This window comes from Perna viridis, chromosome 3 (genome assembly GCF_037379345.1).
Source record: "Perna viridis isolate PV_CMFRI_1.1 ecotype Kerala chromosome 3, ASM3737934v1, whole genome shotgun sequence".
NCBI classification, from domain to species: domain Eukaryota; kingdom Metazoa; phylum Mollusca; class Bivalvia; order Mytilida; family Mytilidae; genus Perna; species Perna viridis.
The window spans coordinates 48,756,054-48,779,335 of record NC_142447.1 but is presented as its reverse complement, the minus strand read 5'-3'; the positions used below and the strand labels follow the sequence as shown (position 1 = coordinate 48,779,335).

Sequence of the window (23,282 nt, the reverse complement as noted above, 5' to 3'; positions counted from 1 at the left end):
TTATTGCACGGTGCATTCAAATTGATGCCCCATCTAATTAATTTGAATAAGGTTCAAATCTTCTGATTTAAACCCACTTTAACGTATTTAGTCAGCGCAACAAATGAATTGAATATCGCAACAAATCATTTTAACAACAGTAAAATAATCGAGCAACAAACAGAACTTAAACCATTTGAAGAGGTGCAATTAGCTTTTTTTGTGCTCCGTGCTTCTAACCACCTTTTTAATGTTAAGTATATCAGTTTAAATTAAATTTATTTTCTTTCTATACAATTGATTTATCAAATATCGTAGTTATTTATTGTAAATGCATGATATATAATAGACTTTTAAAAGTATAGTAGTAGTAGTAATCCTATACATGTACAAATTACACAAGTGTACATTCGTTTGACAGTCAAATGTAAATCTATGTTTTATGTTCTCTGTGTCTTTTTGCGATATTTTAGAATCAATCAATAATATGTTATTTTATATATATTTCCAAAACAACGAGACTTTTATTTAACCTTTCTGTTTGCGGGATTTGTCTTCGTATAGTTTTTAATTTTTGTTTTTTTTTTGTTTTGTGTAGTATTTTGCATTTTATGTGGTGAGTTATTTTGTTTAGTTAAAAAAAACCAGATTACAGTAAGATGGCAGTCAACCCCTATGTTTAAGGTGTTTAAGGCGTTGGATCGGGAATTTTGTCTATTCATTCAGAAAAAAACAATACTTGTATTACTTGCCAATAAAATAAACAAGTGTTTCATTTATTTTGGTCATCAAAATTATTCGCTAATAATACGACATCATGGGTACAAGGTGGGTGTGGTAAATATTGTAGGTACAAAGCAGTAGGCATGGTTAACCTTGCAATCAGACACTATGAAGCGTTGTTGACCTTGTAAGCAAACACTATGAAGGCGTTGTTGACCATGTAAGCAACCACTATGAAGGCGTTGTTGACCTTGCTAGGCAAACACTATGAAGGCGTTATTGACCTTGTAAACAAACATTATGAAGGCGTTGTTAACCTTGTCAGTGCAAAGCAGAAAGAAAGCGTTGTAAACAAACGGTGTTTTTGTGTCGTTTATTACTTTTTAGTTTGATTTTGAATATGTCGTCGTAATGTTCGTTGATTTTATTACTTTTGTTGAAAGCGCCACTCAGAGCTGTATTTACACTTGTTGAAGACCTTTTTGTCGTCTCTGAAAGTATCAAATATTTTGCATTTAAGTTATATGCTGGAGCATAACATACGTTTCACCATACCCTTTTCTTTGTCCTCCTGTAGGAATTAAAAGACATTTGCCGAAATTAATGTAAAACTTAAAATAGAACTACTTGTGAAATTTTAATTTGGAAATTTGGAATTTTTGTACTATTGAATAAAATAAATGATACGTTATGATAAGCTTTTAAAGGTATTTTCTTTAATCATTCACTATCTACGAGAGAACTTGTTTAACTTTCTATCAAATACTATGAAGGCGTTGTTGAAATTCTTCAATTCTTATGAAACTGTTCAAATCATAAAGACATTCGTTGGTGATACAAACTATCAACCTTTTTTTAACAAAAGGAAACATTTTCGAGACATCATATATGTTAAAAAACCACTCACTTTTATAACGAATGACTGAAAGTATCATTTATCTTTTATGCGGATTTTTTGGGGGATAATATTGGCGGAATTGTATTACCTTTTCCTTTAGTAATGAGCTTCGTTAATCTAATGATACATGAAACTGTCTGTAAAAAGGAAGTCAAACTTTGTCAAACAAAACCATAGAGCATAGTTGGGAAATTAAATGCTGTCTGGGTCATCTGTGCTTATTATTAAGCCACAATTTAGTGATTGTCGTTACTAATGACAACCTATAGATCTAAATTACCTTTGTCTGTTTGACATATGGGTCTTTAGACAGAAAATTCAATGTATTTGGCAGTTGATTTGTAGATATGTTTTACGAGCAAAAATGTCTCCGTTCTCCGCAATTGTTAACTTGGAGTTTTCGTTAAACATCACGATTTCTGGAAATGAATTAATTATGGTTCTACAATATGCAAAGTTTGCTGACGAGTATTGGGGTACTGGTTAATGGTTGCTTGAAAATAAGATTACTCATTTTTTTGTTTTCATTTCAGAATTTGTTTTAGCAAAATATACATTTCATAATATTAAGGCAGTTAAAAATAATGTGCAATACCTACAATATACATTTCTTTTCTAATATTTTTTTCTTCTATGGTATTATTTTTAGACAAAAAAGGGAATTTATGTGTGCTCTTCGTTAAGAGAGTCTTTAGAATAATACACAAAATAAATGATTTGAGTTGTGTTTATATAAATAAGCAACAACCTACCTAAATATGAAAATATGTGAATTTTTGGTATTTTTAAAACACAATGTACACATATACAATTGCATTACTTTTTCTTTTAAACACTATTTGACATTAAACTGAGGTTGGTGTCGCATGACCGTTTAAATAAACTAATGGTACGTTCGCTGTGTCTTTTGTATCATTGGAAGAACAATAGTTAAAATTGTAAGAGTCGAATTGTGATTTCATTTTCAGCAGTCTTTTAAATGCTTGTCTGAATTCACGGTTATAATAGGCATAAATTATTGGATTCAAGCATGAATTAAAATATCCAATCCAAAATAAAATTTTACCAAGTAAGGGAGGATATGGACATCCGTCCTGACATATACTTGTTACTAAATACCAGGAGAAAAATGGAAAGAAACACAGAATAAATACGCCCATTATAATTCCGAGGGTCTTTGCCGCTTTGTGTTCCCTTTTCATTGTCTTCCGGTCTGAAATATCGCGAGAGTTTCTTCCAGCCTTTAGTACGTTTGATTTATTGGAGCACATACTTGATGAACGAATATGACTTTCTTGTTTCCTGGCTTCTATGAATATTCTTATATAAACAAATACCATAATTGTACAAGGAATCCAGAAAGAGACGCTTGACGAAACAATAGCATACAAATGATTCACCACAAATGTACACGAATTTGGATTGTTTTTTAACAAAAGAGCATTTTCTTGGGTTGTATAAAGCTGGGAATGGATTGGAATGTACGAAATAAGTAAAGATGCTATCCATGTAATAGCAATCATAGATAAAGCACGAAACTTAGTCATTTTTCTTTCATATTTCAGAGGTTTCATTATAGCAATATAGCGATCCATACTTATACAACACAGATGCAAAATAGAACTTGTACTGAACAGTACATCATTTGAATTAAAGATATCACACATAAAAGATCCAAAAATCCACTTATTGCTTATTTCCATGCTGGCATTGAACGGCATCACGGTGACAGCTACCAATATATCTGCAAAAGCCAGTGACACGATGAAGTAATTAGTAACTCTGGACCTTAATCTCTCAAACTTGACTACACTAGCAATGACCAGTAAGTTCCCTGCTAGAGCTGTACACATGATAAAAATCATCACTGTGGATTTTAAAACAAGTATAAACATTTCCATGGACGAACTTGATGTTTCATTCATTATAAGACTATCATTAGATTTATTTCCAAGCATCGCTACATCCATATTATGAGGTCGCAGTGACATTTGCAATTTTAACATAATCACAACATTAATGTCAGGTTTCAATTTTTGTGACTTGTTGATAACTCAATGTTTTTTTTCAGAAAGTGTACTTCAGTGACCTGAAAAAGATACAAATGATCGATCATTTTGGTTTGTCATTTACATAAAACAAATTAGAAGTGTAAAGAACAAACTTAAAAGCTTTAAAATATCTTACCGAGACTTGTATAAGTTACAACTATAATGAACGTCCTGTCGTTTTTAAATGAAGCTCAACTCCTCTTTTGTCTGAACACATTGGTTGTGAAGATACAGTGAACGACTCAATTATTGCATCTATCTTGTCACTGAAGACACGTGGGTTGGCTTAATAACATCGATTGAAATCTTAAATGCAGCAATAGAGCAAATAGAAATACCGTAATAACCAATTCCTAATAAAACTGGGAAAACAATTAACACTGGAGAAGTAAATATAAACACTCAGCCTGACAACGTAAAAACAGACGTCTTTCCTACTGTTTATGAGCGTCAGCACAAGTAGTCTACTCTCTCTACATAAAATCTTTTTCCATAATTAAATTGCTTTTTGAAATTTCAAAGACTTTTCCCAAAATATACATGACGTAAAGTAATTTTATAAAATAGACTTTACCAGAATATTTGTGAGGGTGACGAAGATTATCATAAAACGGTTTTAAATATAAATCTTCTTGTTTTTATATTTGCTTTTTGAAGCGATCTAAACCTTATTTTATGAATAATCCCTTTAAGGGAGAGCAATTTAAACAATAATTGACACCCAGAATATAAACTTTCTTCTTTTGTACACTAAGACAAAAAATTCATTAATGGTACTGGACGTAATGCAATAAACAATAACTCGTAGTAGATTCCTTAAATTATGAACTAATATTTTTTTTAGTGTTTTTTAGTTACCCAGCTCGTTAGTTTTTTTGGTTGAGTCACGATTAATTTATGATATCATTTTAAGCATGATCAACATTTGAATCACAGTTTTTAATGACTTTTATTATTTAATTATACAGCCTTAGTGATCATGTATAATAGGTTCTGTTAACAGTAAAATTTTCTTCTTTAGGTAGATGAAAGTTAAAGAAAGAGGGTATCCATTTTACCCCCTCACATACGCAAATCCTTCAGAATAATCAATTCGTAGTCATTTGCATGCATTCTTATTTAACTCGTCGACATTTGTTAAAACAATCTAACTAAAACGTAGAGATTCGTAGACCTTCGTATCGATTTGCGGAAGATGATTTTATTTTTACAAGTATGAAATTATTACACGTATGTCATTATTGATTTCATTTGTAAAGAGCTTGCAAACCACACTTAGCAATTTGTTACGCATCGTTAATCGATCGCAATAACTCGTTAAAAATTCGCAAGAACTGTTTGGTTTGCTATTTGAGACGAATGTTTTACAATTCAAATACGAATGATTGCGAGTTGATGACAATAGTTTTTCGATTGATTAACGAATAAACACGAATTCGCAGGATCACTTTTCGAATATATACGAATACTTTAAGTAGAAGGTTAGGTTGCCGTAACAGTGGGAGAATAAATCGTCAGAAGATTTGGCATTATATTAAGTTGTTCCTCTCGCTAAAAATGCACGTTCGATTGAAGAATGAATGAGGTTTGGCTTAAGTTTATACAAGTTAATACAACCACATTGACAAATCGTTACCGTTTGTAACACACACATAACTAACTCGCAAATATTCGTATAAACTCAGTAGTTTATCGTAAACTATTCATTAGTAATCCCTAAAAGTTTGACCAAATCCTAACAATTCGATATTCTTAACAGTATCTTATGCATCCGTAAATTGCTCGTATTTACTGCAATTATTCGTGAATTGTTATTGTACACGCATCTTAGTCATTCTTTGTAAATCGTGAAGTGATTAATACTCGTTACCAAATGTAAAGCACTCGAAAATCACTCGGAAAAGTGGCTTTATTAGCAAGAATTCGTGTTAGGTTTAGGAATCTTTTAAATTTTTGAGATTTGTAAGAAAAAATTGTTTATGTGAAGGGTATTAATGATAAATGATTTTGATACATACGTGTATTCAGAAAGATTGTTTTGTGAAATGAAAACATTTATACAATAACTTTTTTCAAATGAAAACATATATACTGTTAATAAAGGAAAATGGAAATAAGTTGTACATGGATTTATTTTAAAATTCTGTGAATTTTTAATGTATAACTCAAATAATGAAAACTTTCATCTAAATTCTCTATAAGGTGGTTCAAAATATCATTCTCAAATGCTGAAAGTTTAGAGTTTTGAGTACATTTTAAAATTTCAATGTGATATTGACGTGACGGTTCTTTTTGTCGCAGAGGACGAAAGTTCTCAAGACTTTAACCAATACGAATATAATATTTCCTTCTAACAGGAATTACATACGGTGGAAGTATTCGAACTTCTTGGTTTAAATTATTTAATTTGTATGCGTAGTAAATACCGGCCGAAAATCAGTAAATACCGTTTTGTATCATCACCAAGAACAATATATTTATAAGGCTTACACTGATTCCAGGGTATCTTAATTTCACTTGAAGTTCATTAATGCTTCAACAAAACCATGTCCTAGAAACTCTTGTAACAAAAATAATTACAGGTTATAAAGAGAAACCCAAATATTTCCTTTTACAAAACAAAACCAAAACAAATCAGTTGAAAAAAAACTACACCTTTTCTTGATACCGTTGATTTGTTTATATCAATTTTTTTCTAGTTAAAGAAATGAATATCCGTTCAAACAATTCGTGTGTGCATGTATCTTTCTCCACTGTTTCATTGATCTCCATTGACGGTTCAAGAACCTAGACCATCACAGAAAAAATATAGCTCCATTTGTACAATCTAAATCGAAACACACCATTCCTAAGATAGGAACTAAATAAATAATAATTAACACTTTTAAGATATTCACGGAATCTGCGGAGGATTATTAAATTTCCCGAATATGAACAAATCGTCAATCGTTTAAACAAGTTTAGACACGCTAAAACTATAAAAAAAAAATGCTGCTCGTAAGAGTGTGTTAAATTTAAAGTCTATTTAATCTTACAGTCCTCGCTTAACTATACAGGAAATACGTACTCCATATTAAGGCTTTTAATCATTAGCCTAATTCAGCCCTTTATTTTCGCTTCCGGTGTGCAATAGTAATAGGCCTTTCTGGCTTTAGCCAAGAAACGTCCAAATACGAACACTGGATAACACATTTATGAAATTTCCTTTATGTGTATTTTTGAAATTTACGAATATATGAATATGTGTAACTTCCGAACTACTATTAATAAAATAATGACTAATGACAATAATTTAATAGGCTATTATAAAAATCCATGCTGATGAACTCGTCTCTTATTTTTATATAAATGGATTGAACATTTCAGTTAAAAGAAGAAAAAAGCTTTAACCTTTACAAATTGACGTAAGTTTTTTGTTCAAAATTTCATATACTGAATGGATGAATCGTTGAAGCAAATGTAGTAAAGTAAAACAAGAATCTGAAAAAAAAGTATCATCTTGTTGAACAATGAAAAAAAACATAAATCCTAGTATATGTAAAACTGTAAAAAGAAAATCATTGTAATAATTTTTCAAATACCAATATATCTGACTCATATTAATTTGGAATGTAGATAAATTAAAGGTAACACTTCAAACACATGATAAGCTAAGAAATAATATAACTACATCCTTTGTAGAGTCCGAGTTGCTCTTTTACTTTTGTTACTTTGTATGTATTGTTTTTGTTGCTTTATGTTCTTTTTCGTGTTTGTCTGTTTTCCGTGTCTGGTCTTTGTCCCTGAATTACATTCTTTTGATTTCCGCTATAACCTTGGTTCCTTTGATTACTCTTTGTAAACATATATAAAAACGAAAAATCCGTCAAATTCGTGAATGCATTGTTCAATCATTAACATGTTAATTGCATAAAGTAGATGTTTATATACAATAATATATGCTACATTTGATGGGTTTGGGAAGAACTAAAACTTTATTTTAGTATCCTTAAATTGTTGCACATTAAGTTGTTTGTATTGGTAATTTATCCTCACGATATCGACAAAAACGACCGATTAGTCAACAATGGGATGATTCAAATATGTACAAATCCCATAACATGGCATAAATGTGAACACATGAAATACAAACGATCTACTTACGGAATAAAAAGGTAATACATAAAAACTGAAGATAATGGAAATAGGACGTCACACATAAAACTAAAGCACAAGCTATTTGAACCCCCACAAAAATATTGCAAGTGGGTATAATGCGGTAATAATCTAGAAACAATAATGTAATTCCGCGACACGTGTCAAATTAGGATGCAATCATTCATTTTTTTAACTTAGTTTTGCGTTGTAAGCGTAGTAGATAACTTGGAAATCGTGGACACATATCCGAAATTGACGAAAATAGATTAAGGTAACGACAAATCACCATAAAACACGCGCCAAAGTAATCATTTTTGAAATTTTAGAATTTGGTCTTGAACTTGATATTACAAAGCAATAAATCATCCGATAAAAAACAAAGCCAAACAATTAGCTTGAAGATTTCAATAGAAATAAATTATATAAACAATATATCTCTCTCTGAATGCACTTCCACGATAGCACGACGTTTCCAAATTAAAACATAAAATAAGTTTACAAAATGTAATCTGAACAGTTCGATAGTCAAAGAATAAATTAGTGTATTTTTATAATTGTGCAGATAAGTAAAGAGTATGACACTCTGACCATCAAAACATACGGAAAGACATGCGTCCGACGAAACTATGTTTTAAGTGTTACAATATATGATATATATGCTGATAGAGAGTTACAAAATTATTTTACATCTACACAACAGAAGTATTTTTCGTTTAAATTTTATATTGGAAGGCCATTTTCTTTTTTATATTTTGAGAGCGCACATATTTGATTTTCGCTAATATTCCATATTTAAAAATCATGAAATGTACTTGAGAGACAATGCAAAAGATAACCAAATCAAAACGTGCCAGAAAAAAAGGTATCTTAAACTCTTATCCAGAGCGGATTGTTTTCCAACAATTTGACTAAAAAGCATTAATTCTAAAACAATTAACTTCCACTCACCATATTTGATTTTTGCCATCTTGACAAGTCTCCTCCTTGCCCTTGTGTCATTTTGATATTTTTTCTTTTTTATATCTAATCATAACTACACGTGTATCAATAAAACATTATTGCAAAAGGATTTATATGTCTGTGTTTTGTTAACTTACCTTTGAAAAGCGGACACAGACCTTATGAAGTTACAAAATGATTTCATTTAAGATTTCTTATAGGATATTTCGCTTCTTAAGATGAAAGTGTTAAAAAAAATAGCACACATTGTTTATAATAAATGTTTTATCAGAACCTAGCCTTCAGGTTGATTCACTGTTCTGAAAAAAATACCTAAACCATGTTTTACAAGGTGAAATTCTTAATTTACATATCAATTTACGTTTTATAATTGAATTAATCCGTAAAAATAAGATAGATGTATGGTTCATTAACTTTTATCTATTTGCCTCGCGCAATGGATCTTAATATTAAATGTCTTGCATTATTATAGGTGATTTTTGTTTTCCTTTACTTGGCGCCAATAACATAACTACGCAGTCAGTACAATAAAATGGTAATTGGAAAAAGCGTATGCGACAAAAAACCCAAAACAAATTGAAACAACTAAAATGACATTTATGTATATAGAAAATTGCATTTTTCAGTTTTATTTCACCTTTGTATACAAATCTTACCTGAAAAGCATCAAAAGGATGCAAGGCTGATTAAACATATATTATCCCACATTAATTAGGTACTTAGATTAACTAAAAATTCATTCATTAAGCAGTCCGTGATAAGTAAAATATAATGCATTTCAGAAGAAAACCATGGTACATGACGTGATTTAGAATTGTCACAAGAAAAAAGAAACCTGCCTACAATGGGGTGAACATGCATTTACAATGTAATTGAAATATTAACATTCTCCCCCGGGCTCCATGTTAAAGAATTTTTTTTAAATTCTAAAAATAATTTTATACATGTTGAAATGTGCATGATATATGTATGCACATATATACATGACATACTTTGTGTGGTCCGATGTTTGTGGTTTATTATTGTTGACATCTTGTAAGCACTTACTTCAATTCATGGAAGATCCATGTAAAGACAGCTTGTGTATGCTTTTATTTTCGGAAGCAATCAGTTAAAATCATTATGTCATAAACTGAAAACGATAGCATGGTTTGTCATATCCTCCCCTTTTATTACCTAATCCTCTTTCTTTGTTTCTCTTAGGAATATATCCTTTTACCATAATATTTTAGAATTAACAACAGTTTTTGTTTTGTTTTGTTTTGGTTTTTTTTTTTGCTGACATTTTAAAAGGTACTAAGACTCTTAACAGTTGATTACTAGTCTCTTTAAATGACAAGGGAACAAACTAGAGATTCAAGCATATGTTGAAACACCGCAATTATTAACGACAGAGATGTTTTAACTCGTTTTTTTCATTGATAAACTGTGCTGTTGTTTACATAAACGGATGGAAAGATATGCTTCATCTTGAGTCATTTAGAGTTTCAGGATTGATGCATTAGGTTTAATCGGAAGATTTTCATGATTCCTAAAGACAATATTTTACTATCTTGTACTGATGTATTGAGAAGATAATAACTCTACGCGTTGTTCCTCGCCTATTTTGTTTATGTTATTAGTTCACTTTTTTTGTCAGATGACTCTAATGATGGCATAAAGAGTAACCCTGATCCTCGTTTGCTTTCATTACGGTCGCCGAGTTTGTATTAAGACAAACATATTAAATGAATACGACATATGGATTAAGAGTAAGAATGTCATACATGTATTACAATATTTTGAAGAGTAAAAAATTCTAAAGTCAAAAAGATCTTAGAACTTTTGTGTATATTGTGTGTCGCTCAGAATTCTCTTCGTACGTATTAAAATGTTCTTATTATTCCTTAATATGATATAGTAATATTACACAAATACTTTTCAATCATTTAAACAGTAAACACTTTGCTTAAAGTCCCAAGTACTATGTTACATGAACTGGAACATATAATCATTTTGGATGGTATGAAATGTTTTAACACAACAAATACAATATTTAAATAGACTACCGTTGTGGGGTCATTCATCCTAAAACGTTTGTATGTACTACATATGCCAATGAACACACGTGCTTGATAATCACAAAAAAATACTCTACCGATCATTCAAGACAAAATTGTTGTCGTGATTGCAGACAAGGCTCAAAATATAACTGTTTGATATAAAAAAAAAGAAATATTAAATTGTGTTACTTATATGTCAGCAAATAGAATAGTTAACTGGACATTCTTAGCAACCATCATTCCATTTAACATACCAAATATCTACATATATTGATATAAATGTTGTACTGAATACCTGACCTGCATAAGTATACACCTGTAAATGAAATATTGTATAGCTGAACTGTTAGATTATCACCTCCATTTAAATAAAAAAACTGTATTGAAAGTTACTGTAAAACTACTTTGGGGATTTTTTCAAGAAGTACTCGACTTTTTATTTCCCAAAAACATTTATCTATAATTTGGCCGTTTTATCTACTTCTTACGGCAATAGATTTGCGATATCATGCCATGGGTGATGTGATACGAATTAGTGATATGCAAAGAAATGCCGTTACGATTTCTTTTTGTGTGGTTCAGTGTAATTATCTATAAAACCTAATTGGTCGAAGGCTACGTTGTGACAATTCTAACATTGTTCTCCCGACAACATTGGTGACAAAATAGATGGACGATCACGCAAGAATTCCCACCATGACAGATATCGAACGTCAAGCAGCCAAAATATTCCAAAGCAATCATACAGAAAAAAGGTTTTATAACTTGTGAAAGTTTGATATCTCAACATATCAACTCGCTTTATTTCTTTTTAGCATCATAACAAACTCGCCGATGCTTGTTTTTATCATGTTGAAGTCAACAAAATTGGGCTGGTATTTTGCGATATTCAACTTTCACTCATTAAAAAACCTATGAATATCCGCCAATTTAAGGTCGACTTTAAGCCTTCTGTATTTCTGCATAAATCAAGACTTTGACAATTCAACACATTTTTAAAATTATAAGGGATAAGCATTTGGCGCAGAATTTTTCAAAATGAAATTTATGACCCCACTATAACTTATGTATCTTTTTTTTCATATTTAAAAAACTTAATTTTTTCACTTTCGAGATTCCGATTAAGATCCTTTTCTTTGTAGTAAAGTTCTAACTGACCATAGTATGGGCTTTTATTTCCTAGATAGAGCTAACGACTGATGCAAAAACTATTGAGTATGTGGTCCATCTCTCAACAAAAAAACAAGAAAACAAAAACAAAAAAACAAAAAAAAAAAGAAAAAAGAAAAAGAAAACACATACACAAAAACAAAAACAAAACAAACAAACCAGCTGTATATTCGGTGGGTTCGAAAGTTTAAAAAATTTGAAACGCAACTCGCCTAGATAAGCCTCCATTTTATAAAATTGGACACGGTAGTAATATACAACAAATGCACTATAAAGCCTTTCTAGAAATTGCGATCATTTAACCGATTTTGTAGATGGAGTTAAATGACTTACGCAAACACTACTCGGACGACCATATATTGCCAATGAAATGAAGTCATCATATCTAAAGACCTGATATGATTAACCTATTTCGAGCGACCAATTCCCAAATTATCATTGACTACCAACTGTCATAAATATCATTCCTTATTACAGACTTTGACATTTAAGAAACACCATGGCGGTTGTATATTTAGAATGCAGCTGCTCATGTTATTCGTTCGTTCGTTCGTGTTTTCTTTTTGTTTCTTTTTGTTTGTTTTTTGTTTTAATAATAACAAAATTTCCGAACTCATAATGGAAATATTGAATACATGTAGTAAGTGAAAATGTATATGACATTTACCTATACATATCTGATTTTGTACATGCATTTCTAAGTAAAATGATCGATTAAACCATTTATGTTTTTATACCGGTAAATACAGTACATTTTGAAGTTATCAAAACAATATAAATTATTGTGGCACTTGAACACATTGCTATTTCACAAATGAAATTTGACAAGGTACTTCAAAATTATAGTCATAGCAATCGGAATTGCTTATTTTGCTGGTCGATTTTTTTTAATAATTATACATGTTTTACCAATTCATTCAACAATATCTTTGTAATGTGTTCAAATATCGGAGAAAATACTCTCCTCTCCATTTTAGCGTTAGTACATAGTTTATTGTCCGTTCACATATCGTTTTGCTTTCGTTTAAATGCACAATAAACACATGATAGGAGTGTTCGTTTATTTTTGTACATTCAATAACACCTTTATTCAATTGTAATGTTCGTATTTGTTTTATTATTTTTTGTATTTTCATTAAGTCTTTTTCCCATTTATACTTTCCTTATAAATGGTTGTTCTTATTTTTCATCGTTTAAATGCACACTATGAACGTTCGTGTATCATACGTTTAAACGCACCCACGCCATGCGTTTTAACACACGCTTGGAGCGTTCGTTCATCGTGCGTTTTTACGCTCGATGGGAGCATTCATTTAAATGCACGATAGAAGCGTTCGTTTATCGTGCATTTAATGAGCGGTTAGTGTGCGTTTAGGTATTGTGCATGAGGAAAGCATAAACATTTCATAATTATATTGCTGTATTTTCTCATCTATATACTTAACGATGGTTATTACAATACAATACAATACAATAATGCTAATTACGCTGTGTCAAAGCACCTTTATTTAAATCATTATTTCAGCATAATGCTGAATATCCTTCACGTTGGACATGATAAAAGCATAATGCGAATCATTGATGTTGAAAACATGTCAGTAGATTGAAATATAGATCAAGAGTGATAAAACAACCAGATAAATTATAATCATTATTCATTCATCGAAGTAAACTTTTGGATTCATTGAATATTTTTTATTAATCTATAAATGCAAGTATGCAGTTAATTATGAATTTAATATGTTAAGAGCTATCAGAGGAATAGAATAAAAAAATAATCATTTTATTGCAACCTTATTTTATCTAAATAAAGTTTATTGTGCAAGATATCGCATGTTTATTGATATGCAATTCATGAGAGGCAAAAGAGGAGACAATAATGAATGGTAATTTGTATCAATATTTTAATTTGCAAGTGCTAAAACATCCTTATCTATTACCATGATACTGGTCTCAAACATCAGCCTTACCATTTTGATACATCAATATTTATGTTGTGACTAGTAACCCTCTCAATGTATCGGTGATAGTTTTATCAAATGTTTTGTTGATTATATTTGATCATATTTGAAAGTATCTATAAATTCGCACCTTTCACTCCACCCAGTCACGAATTATATGTTGTATTGTATTTAACATTACACAAACTCGATGTCTTCGCAAATAATTACTATACTATTGTTGATTATTGTTTTGTTTTGTCTTAACACTTTACGTTTAACAAAGATGAAACAAAGGAATTCAGTACATCTTGAATGGGTTGGTTTTTGTCAGGTACACATTCTGAGTTAGTAAAGATGCTAATGTCGAACAGAACGGAAGACAAACACTTTGACAGATGGAAAAGTATGGCTTCACTGTGGAATTTGACATACTTTCTGCAAAGTAATTCAATGCGGGATAACGTAATTCAATGCGGAAGTTACGTAATCCTGTGACATTGCGTTACAAATATCTAATTATTATACGTTCTAACTTAAGTGATGATGCAGGTTATCACATTAAAATACGATTGTGTTTTTTAAGACAACATTGCAAAACAGCTAATAAGTTACATGCACTATCAAGTGTATTTTGTCGGAGACATTGAATCCTTTCTTTACAAAAAGTAGAATTCCAACCAACCAACAACTATCTTTACTTTATGTTGGCTTTTGTCTACAACTGCTGCTTTGAATTTGTCATAGGTGCTGGACGGGTACTTGGAACGTCAGGATTTGTGGAAATGAAGGACGCGTAATCGTAGACCTACACAGTATATAAACGTGTTTCAAAATTGAAAACTGCAATGTGAGACACTCAGAGAATGCATTTCATCTTGTACTCAGGCAGTTTGTGTAATTGCTGACAACGCTATCTCCTGCAAATAATACGGACGTTAGTTTAAACATATATATTTGCTACAATTTCAGCAACGGGATTGGACATAAGTAATACAACATTATCGAGGTCCTCTCCCGAATACGGACGTTTTAACTCAAGTTCGAATTCAAAATAATTGTTTAAAAGTATTGATGTATTCAAGAGCTACAGGTATATAACTAAAATTTTTTGACAACAGAATAAAATGTCTCTTAAATACGGTAATAACTGTTTTTTTTTAAAGTTTAATATTTCATTTTTCATTATTTGGGGTTTTTTTTACAAATACACTGTTAGTTTATTTTTCTTAAGATTCAAATAACTAAAATACAAATCAAACAGTACGTACTGTCGATACCATGTTGTTTTTGTATAGATGTAAACATTGACATTTTACTCAAAAATTTCTATTTCCTTATTATTGTACAGTATTAAATCAAAGATATGTGAATCTTTCGACGTCAAACTAATTTTTCCAATAATATGAAATTCGAAATGTAATGCTTTTCATACAGATTCGTATACATTTAGTAAATGCTATGCACTTCGTTCTACTCTATTTGTCTGATTAACAATATGTTTATGATGATATTATTTTTTGTCGAGTATTGTATCTATGTCTCTCAACATGACACTGACAGGAAAGGTTTACTAGAAGGATAATTATTTTTGTTTTTTTTTGTTAAAAGTGATCCTGTCTGTGTAAAACGCATCATTTTGTTCGAACAAATTATGTTATTTGCGCCAAGAGCCCGAACTGAATATTTTAAACGATCATTCATTATATCATGTAGTTTATTATAAACAATACGCAAACAAATATTAGAAATTTTACAGCCATTGAGAGTAATATATAGAAAATTATTTTAGAAATGTTGCTGTCAATATCTAATATACTATTATGGGCAAGGAATATTTTTTGTCATTTTATTGTGTTACTTATAGTTGCATTTTATTCTTTATGTTGTATATTATATACATGCCCGTATTGTAAAGTAGTCCACAAACTAAAAAAGTCATTCTGTCTAAATAAAAGGGGTAATTATTATTATTATATTATTATAAAGGCATTGGTGGTTGAGTTATATTCATATTTTCAGCAAAGGCAAAAAACACAACTTAGATTTATGTTTAATTTCTTCAAAAAAGTAAAAAATCTTGTATGACGTGATGCAGGCCGTAAATACTTTTTTAGGATCTGATGAATGAGAAATCAAGGGAACCAAGGTTATAGCGGTAATCAAAAGAATGTAATCCAGGGACAAAGACCAGACATGGAAAACAGACATACACAACAAAGAACATAAAGTAACTAAAATCATACATACAAAGTAACAAAAGTAAATGAGCAACTCAGACTCCACTAAAAACTGAGAGCATGGACCAGGTGCACCGGTAGGGTAAAAGTGTCCTCTGCTTTTCTAGAAACACCCGCCGAGTTGCTCATAAAAAGTCAAGTCCAGGGTAGACAAACGAGGGAAGGAAAACTATGACCCGTTGAATAAATCAGTTTTCATGGTGCTGATGGATACACCATAACGATCCACGAGTTCCTGATTACCACCATAAAACTCCTGTAGTGATGACTTCAATCTTGTAGCAACATAACCCTGTTCCAGAAGTCTATTTATTAGAGTTCTATTATGTAATACTATTTTCAAAATGTTTATTTGTGTAAATGTTGTCCAAACATTCCACAATTGTTCAAAGATATCAATACGTATCAGTAAACCCTCTTTAAAAATTGAAACAGAGAACATCATGTTTTGAAGGTTCCAATGTTTGGAAAAACATATTCATAATGTATGGTCTTTAAAAGTATTTCTTTAAAACTTTTCTTGATGTATACTTTTCCATCCAATAAAAAATATCAGTAGTTTTATCTTAATGAGAACTCAAATCGAAATTAAATAGCTGTGTTTTTCTTATAATTTGATAAATTTACTACATTAGATACATGCAGTAATTACAAATTTCATTCAAATACTTGAACAATGAAGATGACAAGGATAATATTATCTAAATCTAAATTAGAATCCAATATTTGTAGGTAATGACCTGCAACAAATACATCAGTAAACAAAAAACGAAGGAAGTTAAGACTGAAATTGACTTACATGTCTAGAATATTCAGGATGTTTTGACCTAGCTAATGTATTATACTTAAAATACCAATTATAATTGACCCTGACAGGATGGTTGATGCCTGTAACTGTTTTACCATACATATGTTTTGGTTAAAATATATTAACCCCTGTTAATCAGATTATTGATATATTAAAAAAAGTACTCATGTAAAGTTTGAAAGATACATTTCTACTCATGTTTTCTACTTTACAAATAAATAAATACAAAATGCAAGCTGGAAAACATATCATGTGTTACTACTTTCCTCCATTAAAAAAGCGGTTCGGTTCGAGTAAATTTCAAAGTAATTCTGGAACTGTGTAATCATTTGTGTGTGTGTGTGTTTTTTTTTTTTTTTTTTTTTTTTTGGCTAAGTGAAGAAATTGTTCTAGATTTAATTGAACGAATGTTACTTATTATCCGAACTACAACAAGTTGGACGATGTTCTATTATAGTATAAATCGATGAAGAAGGAATCAAATGAAGGAGAAAATAAGTCAAGTTGTTATCAATGAAAGAATACTCCACTACTTGAATCAATCCTTGTCGAATTTTTTTCTCGGGCTTATAATCTAATCAATTTTCATATGGAAAATCTTACGCAACAAGACGATTATATTACACACTTTCAATCTACAAAGATCCTTTTAATCTTCCAGTTTCATTTATTTCTCATTTAACTATCTCTTTATTTCAATAACATGCTTTGCCCATTTCCAAGGCATATTCCTTCAGTGATTTCAGAATTAAGAGTACCATAAAAATCCCATTAAAAGGATTATTGTATTCTCTTGTTGAGTCATTGGTATATATAAGGTCGCCTAGTTAAATCCAACCAAACCGATTAACAGCCTAAGCACTTTGAATGGATAATATACAGAAGTGGTTGTATCTCCTTATAACATTGCTGCATATATTTTTGCAAGCTATAATTAACTTTACTTGTTTCGTTCAGTAAATATTAAAGCATGCATTTGCGATATATTAACGATATATTTGCATCCTTCAAGTTTATGATGTATTTTGATAGAAGTCTTTTTTTCACGGTCAATTTATCCATTTGTAATCACTAAGCGAATGAAAAGGATTATTATTGCGGTAACATATAAAAATTGACTGTCAACTTTGAAACCGTTTTAAACTGATATCCAAAAGTAGATAAACATGTCATTTGGAGCTTGGACCAGGGGTTGAATCCAAAGTCATGTTTTCGTAGGAAACTGACTTGATACCGGCAAAATCAATTTGCTCACGAAATTACAATGAACTTATTCTGCCTCTCATGATGATATATTACTATAGCAGTCCATTCACGTCCAAATAGCTTTTATGGGTATAATTAAATGAAGGTCTTTTGTCAAGTATTTCAATCAAACATTTCGGAAGTCTAAATGCTCTATCTGAAGTGACTTTCCAAATATTTCGGCCTCACATTACGAATGATATTTTGTAAGGTATATAGATATTTGAATTTCAAACATTTTGAAGGCACATGCTCTATAATTCATATAAGTAATTTTTTTTCAACTTGTTAAATTTTCTTAAGTATTCAACGTCGTATTATATATCGGTTATTTAATAAGAAGTGAACGCTTTGAAACTGTAGATGTAGATGCAATGTAGATTAACAAATTAAAAATGATATCGATTCATTTGGAAGAGTAATGAAGGGAACCAAGATTCTAGCGGAAACCAAAAGAATGTAATCCAGGGACAAAGACAAGATATGGATAACAGACATACACAACAAAAAACATAAAGTAACTAAAATCATACATACAAAGTAACAAAAGCAAATGAGCAACTCGGTGCACCGGTAGGGTAAGTGTCCTCTGCTTTTCTAGAAACACCCGCCGAGTTGCTCATAAAATGTCAAGTCAGGGGTAGTCGAAAGAGGAAAGGAAAACAATGACGCATTGAACAAATCAGTTTTCATAGCGCAGATGGATACATCGTAACGATCCACGAGTTCCTGATTACCACCATAAACTCCTGTAGTGATGACTTCAATCTTTTAGCAACATAACCCTGTTCAAGAAGCCTATTTGTTAGAATTCTACTGCGATACATCAATCTCTCACTTCATGATATGGTTGTTGGGGCTATATTTCTGAATTTCTACATACCTTATTAAATGTATTAAACTGGGGTCAGGTTTGTGGAATGCAATAAAACATAGTATACGCAGAGCGATGCAGAGAAAATCTTGATAAATTCACCTCCATGTCACTCTATCGATATTAATGTTGCTGTTGTCATATTAAATGAGGACTGCCGACATGCCTTGGTCAGTCGTAGTAATTTATAACACCAATTGAAGGGAACATGTCAGCAAATTGATAAATACAAGAAAAAAGTGTGATAATTATTTCTTTAATACGTTTATCATAACTTTATACGCGTCTTTTTTATTGTTAATGTTTCATGTATCTATCTATCCATCAATCACTCACAGCGGATAACTGGGAATGTGAAATAAATGTTGAAAAGTTTGTTTTAGACATCTTTTATAGAACATTAGAGATAAATAACGTATCATTAAACAATATGAACGTATATTGATGTTACTGATGAGTAAAAATAATGTGATATTATCAAAAACTGATAACACAACTAGACTATGAATAAAATGTATAATGTAAGAATAGATATGTAATTGATTTGTACTGAAGTATTAAATCAAATCAATTGAGTAAAAACAGAGTAAATAATTCTATGCACTCGATTTTAAAATTTTCATATTAAATACCACAACAAGTAGATAAATGCCAATGTACGCATCATATAGATAAATAAAATAAAGTCGAGAGTTCACTGTCATAGAGTTGATTAATCTATGATTTCAGTGTGACAAGAGTGCATTGAGTTAGGTTTAGTGTAGGTTTTCAGTGAATCGAAAGTGCACTCACATTGAATTGTATAGTCTAGGTTTTCATTGAGTCGAGAGTGCATTGCCATTGGTTTGTATAGTTTAGGTTTTCAGTGGTGAGTCGAGAGTGCGCTTCCATAATGTTGTATAGTCTAGGTTTTCAGTGTGTCGGGAGTGCTCTACCATAGTGTTATATAGTCTAGGTTTTTAGTGAATTGAGAGTGCACACCATAATGTTGTGTAAACTAGGTTTCCACTTAGCAAAGAGTGATCTACGATAATGTTGTATAGTCGAGGTTTTTAGTTAGTCGAAAGTGTAGTGTCATTGATTTGTATAGTCTAGATTTTCAGTATGTCGAGAGGGCAGTGCCATTGAGTTGTATAGTCTATGTTTTCAGTATGCCGAGAGTGCGCTTCCATAATATTATATGGTCTAGGTTTTCAGTATATCGATAGTGCGCTTCCATAATGTTGTATAGTCTAGGTTTTCAGTATGCCGAGAGTGCGCTTCCATAATGTTAAATGGTCTAGGTTTTCAGTATATCGATAGTGCGCTTCCATAATGTTATATAGTCTAGGTTTTCAGTATGTCGATAGTGCGCTTCCATACTGTTGTATAGTCTAGGTTTTCAGTATGCCGAGAGTCCGCTTCCATAATGTTATATAGTCTAGGTTTTCAGTATGCCGAGAATGCGCTTCCATAATGTTATATGCTCTAGGTTTTCAGTATGTCGATAGTGCGCTTCCATAATATTGTATAGTCTAGGTTTTAGTATGTAGAGAGTGCGCTTCTCGCTTATTGAAAATAAAATTACATCAAGCGTTAAGGAATGTTTTATTGTTTGCTAAGATAAAAATATCTCCCAAAGTTTCTTTGTGCAATAAAGAAAAATATACAGTAGAAAAACTTTTTAAATAAATTTATAGGACGTTTTCTCGTAAATAGTTTCGTAAACTTAAGATATTGACTCAGTTTGTATTCCTAATAAAAATTAAAAAAAATCATTTTTAGCATCTTTAGTTTAAGATACTAATGGGATATTCAGTTTTCATTTAGCTCTATAGAAATCACATTGTTAATCCAATGTAAGCGATTTGAATCCTCAAAAGCCTCTTCTGATTATTTTTGGTTTGTTTATCCAACTTTTGTAATTAATAATAAATAAGAATGATTAGTAGTTTCTCTGTGAATGCAAAGACTCTTGGATATCAATTATTATCTAATTAACATGCTATTTATGTTTCGGTTTTCCTTTTTAAAACAACATGCTTCTCTAATCAATCTTACCTAATATTATGATTTTTTATACAATATTTCGTTTTCAAATTCTTATTATTGATAATGAATAATTATTGTTAATTGATGCGCCCCTTACAACTGTACCAAGTCAGGACCATTGCAGTACCAGCTGCCCCGGTGGTGAAATATCTATTTTGCCAGATTTATTTGAGACTTGACTTAATTATGGATCGGATAAGTGTTGGGTAGTTCTATTGTTACTCTTATTTGAGAAAGCCACAGAACGACAGGATGTCCTTGAAATTAAGTTATAATTAAATTCACAATTCTGAAACTGCTTCAAAATCGACAATGTAGTGATATTAAATTGGTTAACTAGTAAAAAGCATTGAACAATCGGCATTCCATTTCAACGGACACTAATCTAGTCTAACTCTCGACGACCTGGTTTTTACACGAACAGATATTGGATAATAAAGTACGAAAGTTATGAAGGTCCTTCAATCTCATTTCTGCGAAATAACTTATATATATGCAATTTTGCACTAATAATTAATATCTTCACACCCACCTAGAGCAATAAAGATAATCTGAACAAAATATGAAAAACAATTTAAACTCAATATCCTGATTAAAATAATTTATTGTATAAAAATAAACCATGCACTTTATTAAAAGTGAATGATTCTGAAATGGAAATTATATCCTTAAATATCCGATGCTCTCCTGATTTTTTCCCATCAGTTTGTTAATTCGGGATTAAATCTACTGAAAATGCTTGGAATGCATTCACTAGGTCATCGTTGTAACAACAGGACAATCAACGTTTGCCTCAGTCGAGCATCTAAACGACACGACGTGTAGTGTTAAAAACCCAGTTACAAAATCGAGATTCGAAGACATGCAGAAAGACATACGAGTTTGGCACTTTTATCTCAGTAAAAGGGGAATACCTTCATGTGAAATTTATTGTAGACAGTTGTAGACTCTCCTGAACACCAAAGTGATAGTAAAGGGGGCAAAATGAGATCAGTTTTAGTTTTCTTGAAGAAACGTATGCAAAGGGAGACGTGTTTTTCCTAAAGAAGAGGGTTTGAGAAACATACACATTGCTAATTTCAGCGCGTTTGAAAAGTCCTGTCCTTTGGCATATTTTGAGTTTGCCATATTTGAAATCTGAATACTGGGGAAATTATCTCGTAACCTTTACTTTTAAGAACTATGTAACATGAAACAATTACAAGTAATGTCCCGTATGAACATATCTTTCAAATACAAAATATTGGGGTGTTTATCAATTTAATCGGTATATAGATATTTGTTGATCAAATTAATCAGTAAGTAAATATTTGAAGTGAAAACATGATTTTATTTGTTACCTTGAAATTTAAGAAAGCTAAGGTTGTGATATTTATTTCATTTCTGTTATTTGTTCTGGGCCACATTGTGGCTTAAGTTAAATATTCTATTTGATTTAGTAGTCCCCTTGTTGTAATAAAATATATATATATATTTTTTCTTAATTCGAATTCAGATCTATTTAAATTAAGCTGTAAATAAATCAGAATTGTAACAGGGCCAGCTTAAATCAGAAACGTAATGTTAAATCTTATTTCAAATAACGAATAAAATAATAGACCAAACAAAGATTATAACATGTGAACTTAAAAGCAAGAGAAAGAAATCGAAGCTCATTGCATGTTCACGAAGATTCACGAAAAAAGTATATAATGACTTCCCACACAATCATCTTTACTTCTCAGTAACACAATCAGAAATTATAAGAAGGCTTATTTTTATAATGAATTGTACTAATTTAACAAATCATGCATTCTTAAAAATATTATTACTTGTACTGACCGAATTTATGTTAAATCCAGCATTAATGACATCCTTGAGACTGCAGATCCTTTTCTGAGTACTAAGAAAATCATCAATTAACCAATCCGTAGTTACATCTGATGACACAAACGTACTAAAAGCTCTCCTTCTAGTGTTTATTTGGAAATATGAATAACAAGCCGATCACCTTTTACTTAGTTTGTTTTTTTTTTCTTTAATGTTAATGCTGCTGGTTGAAAATAGTGTTAAGATTAGTTTTACGGATCTGCAACATGTTGAATATTTATTTATATTTGAGTTTGATTTTTTATTCATTACCAGTAAAATGGATATATTTAATGTATTGATTACTTGGTATGACCATTTGAACTATTTTGACGA

General features: G+C 30.8%; 1 protein-coding gene across 3 annotated transcripts; it reads right to left on the bottom strand.

Annotated features, from left to right (window-relative positions):
* Nucleotides 1-2,306: 2,306 nt before the first annotated feature.
* LOC148622692 (octopamine receptor beta-2R-like) lies at nt 2,307-23,046 on the bottom strand. Of its 3 annotated transcripts, none has more exons than XM_088574052.1 (2): nt 22,920-23,046; nt 2,307-3,689 (listed from the first exon to the last, which is right to left on the bottom strand). In XM_088574052.1, exon 2 carries the CDS (start codon nt 3,604-3,606, stop codon nt 2,446-2,448), a length of 1,161 nt encoding a protein of 386 aa, XP_088430178.1. In that variant the 5' UTR covers nt 3,607-3,689; nt 22,920-23,046; the 3' UTR covers nt 2,307-2,445. The 3 variants fall into 3 exon arrangements, 2 of the variants coding, with proteins under 2 accessions (XP_088430178.1, XP_088430179.1); XM_088574053.1 differs by lacking the exon at nt 22,920-23,046 and adding an exon at nt 3,788-3,922; XR_015920881.1 differs by lacking the exon at nt 2,307-3,689 and adding an exon at nt 14,634-14,820.
* Nucleotides 23,047-23,282: the final 236 nt, after the last annotated feature.

What these genes read in the sequence shown, in the direction of transcription:
- LOC148622692 (XM_088574052.1), bottom strand. Translation starts at nt 3,606, where the DNA reads ATGTTAAAATTGCAAATGTCACTGCGACCTCATAATATGGATGTAGCG.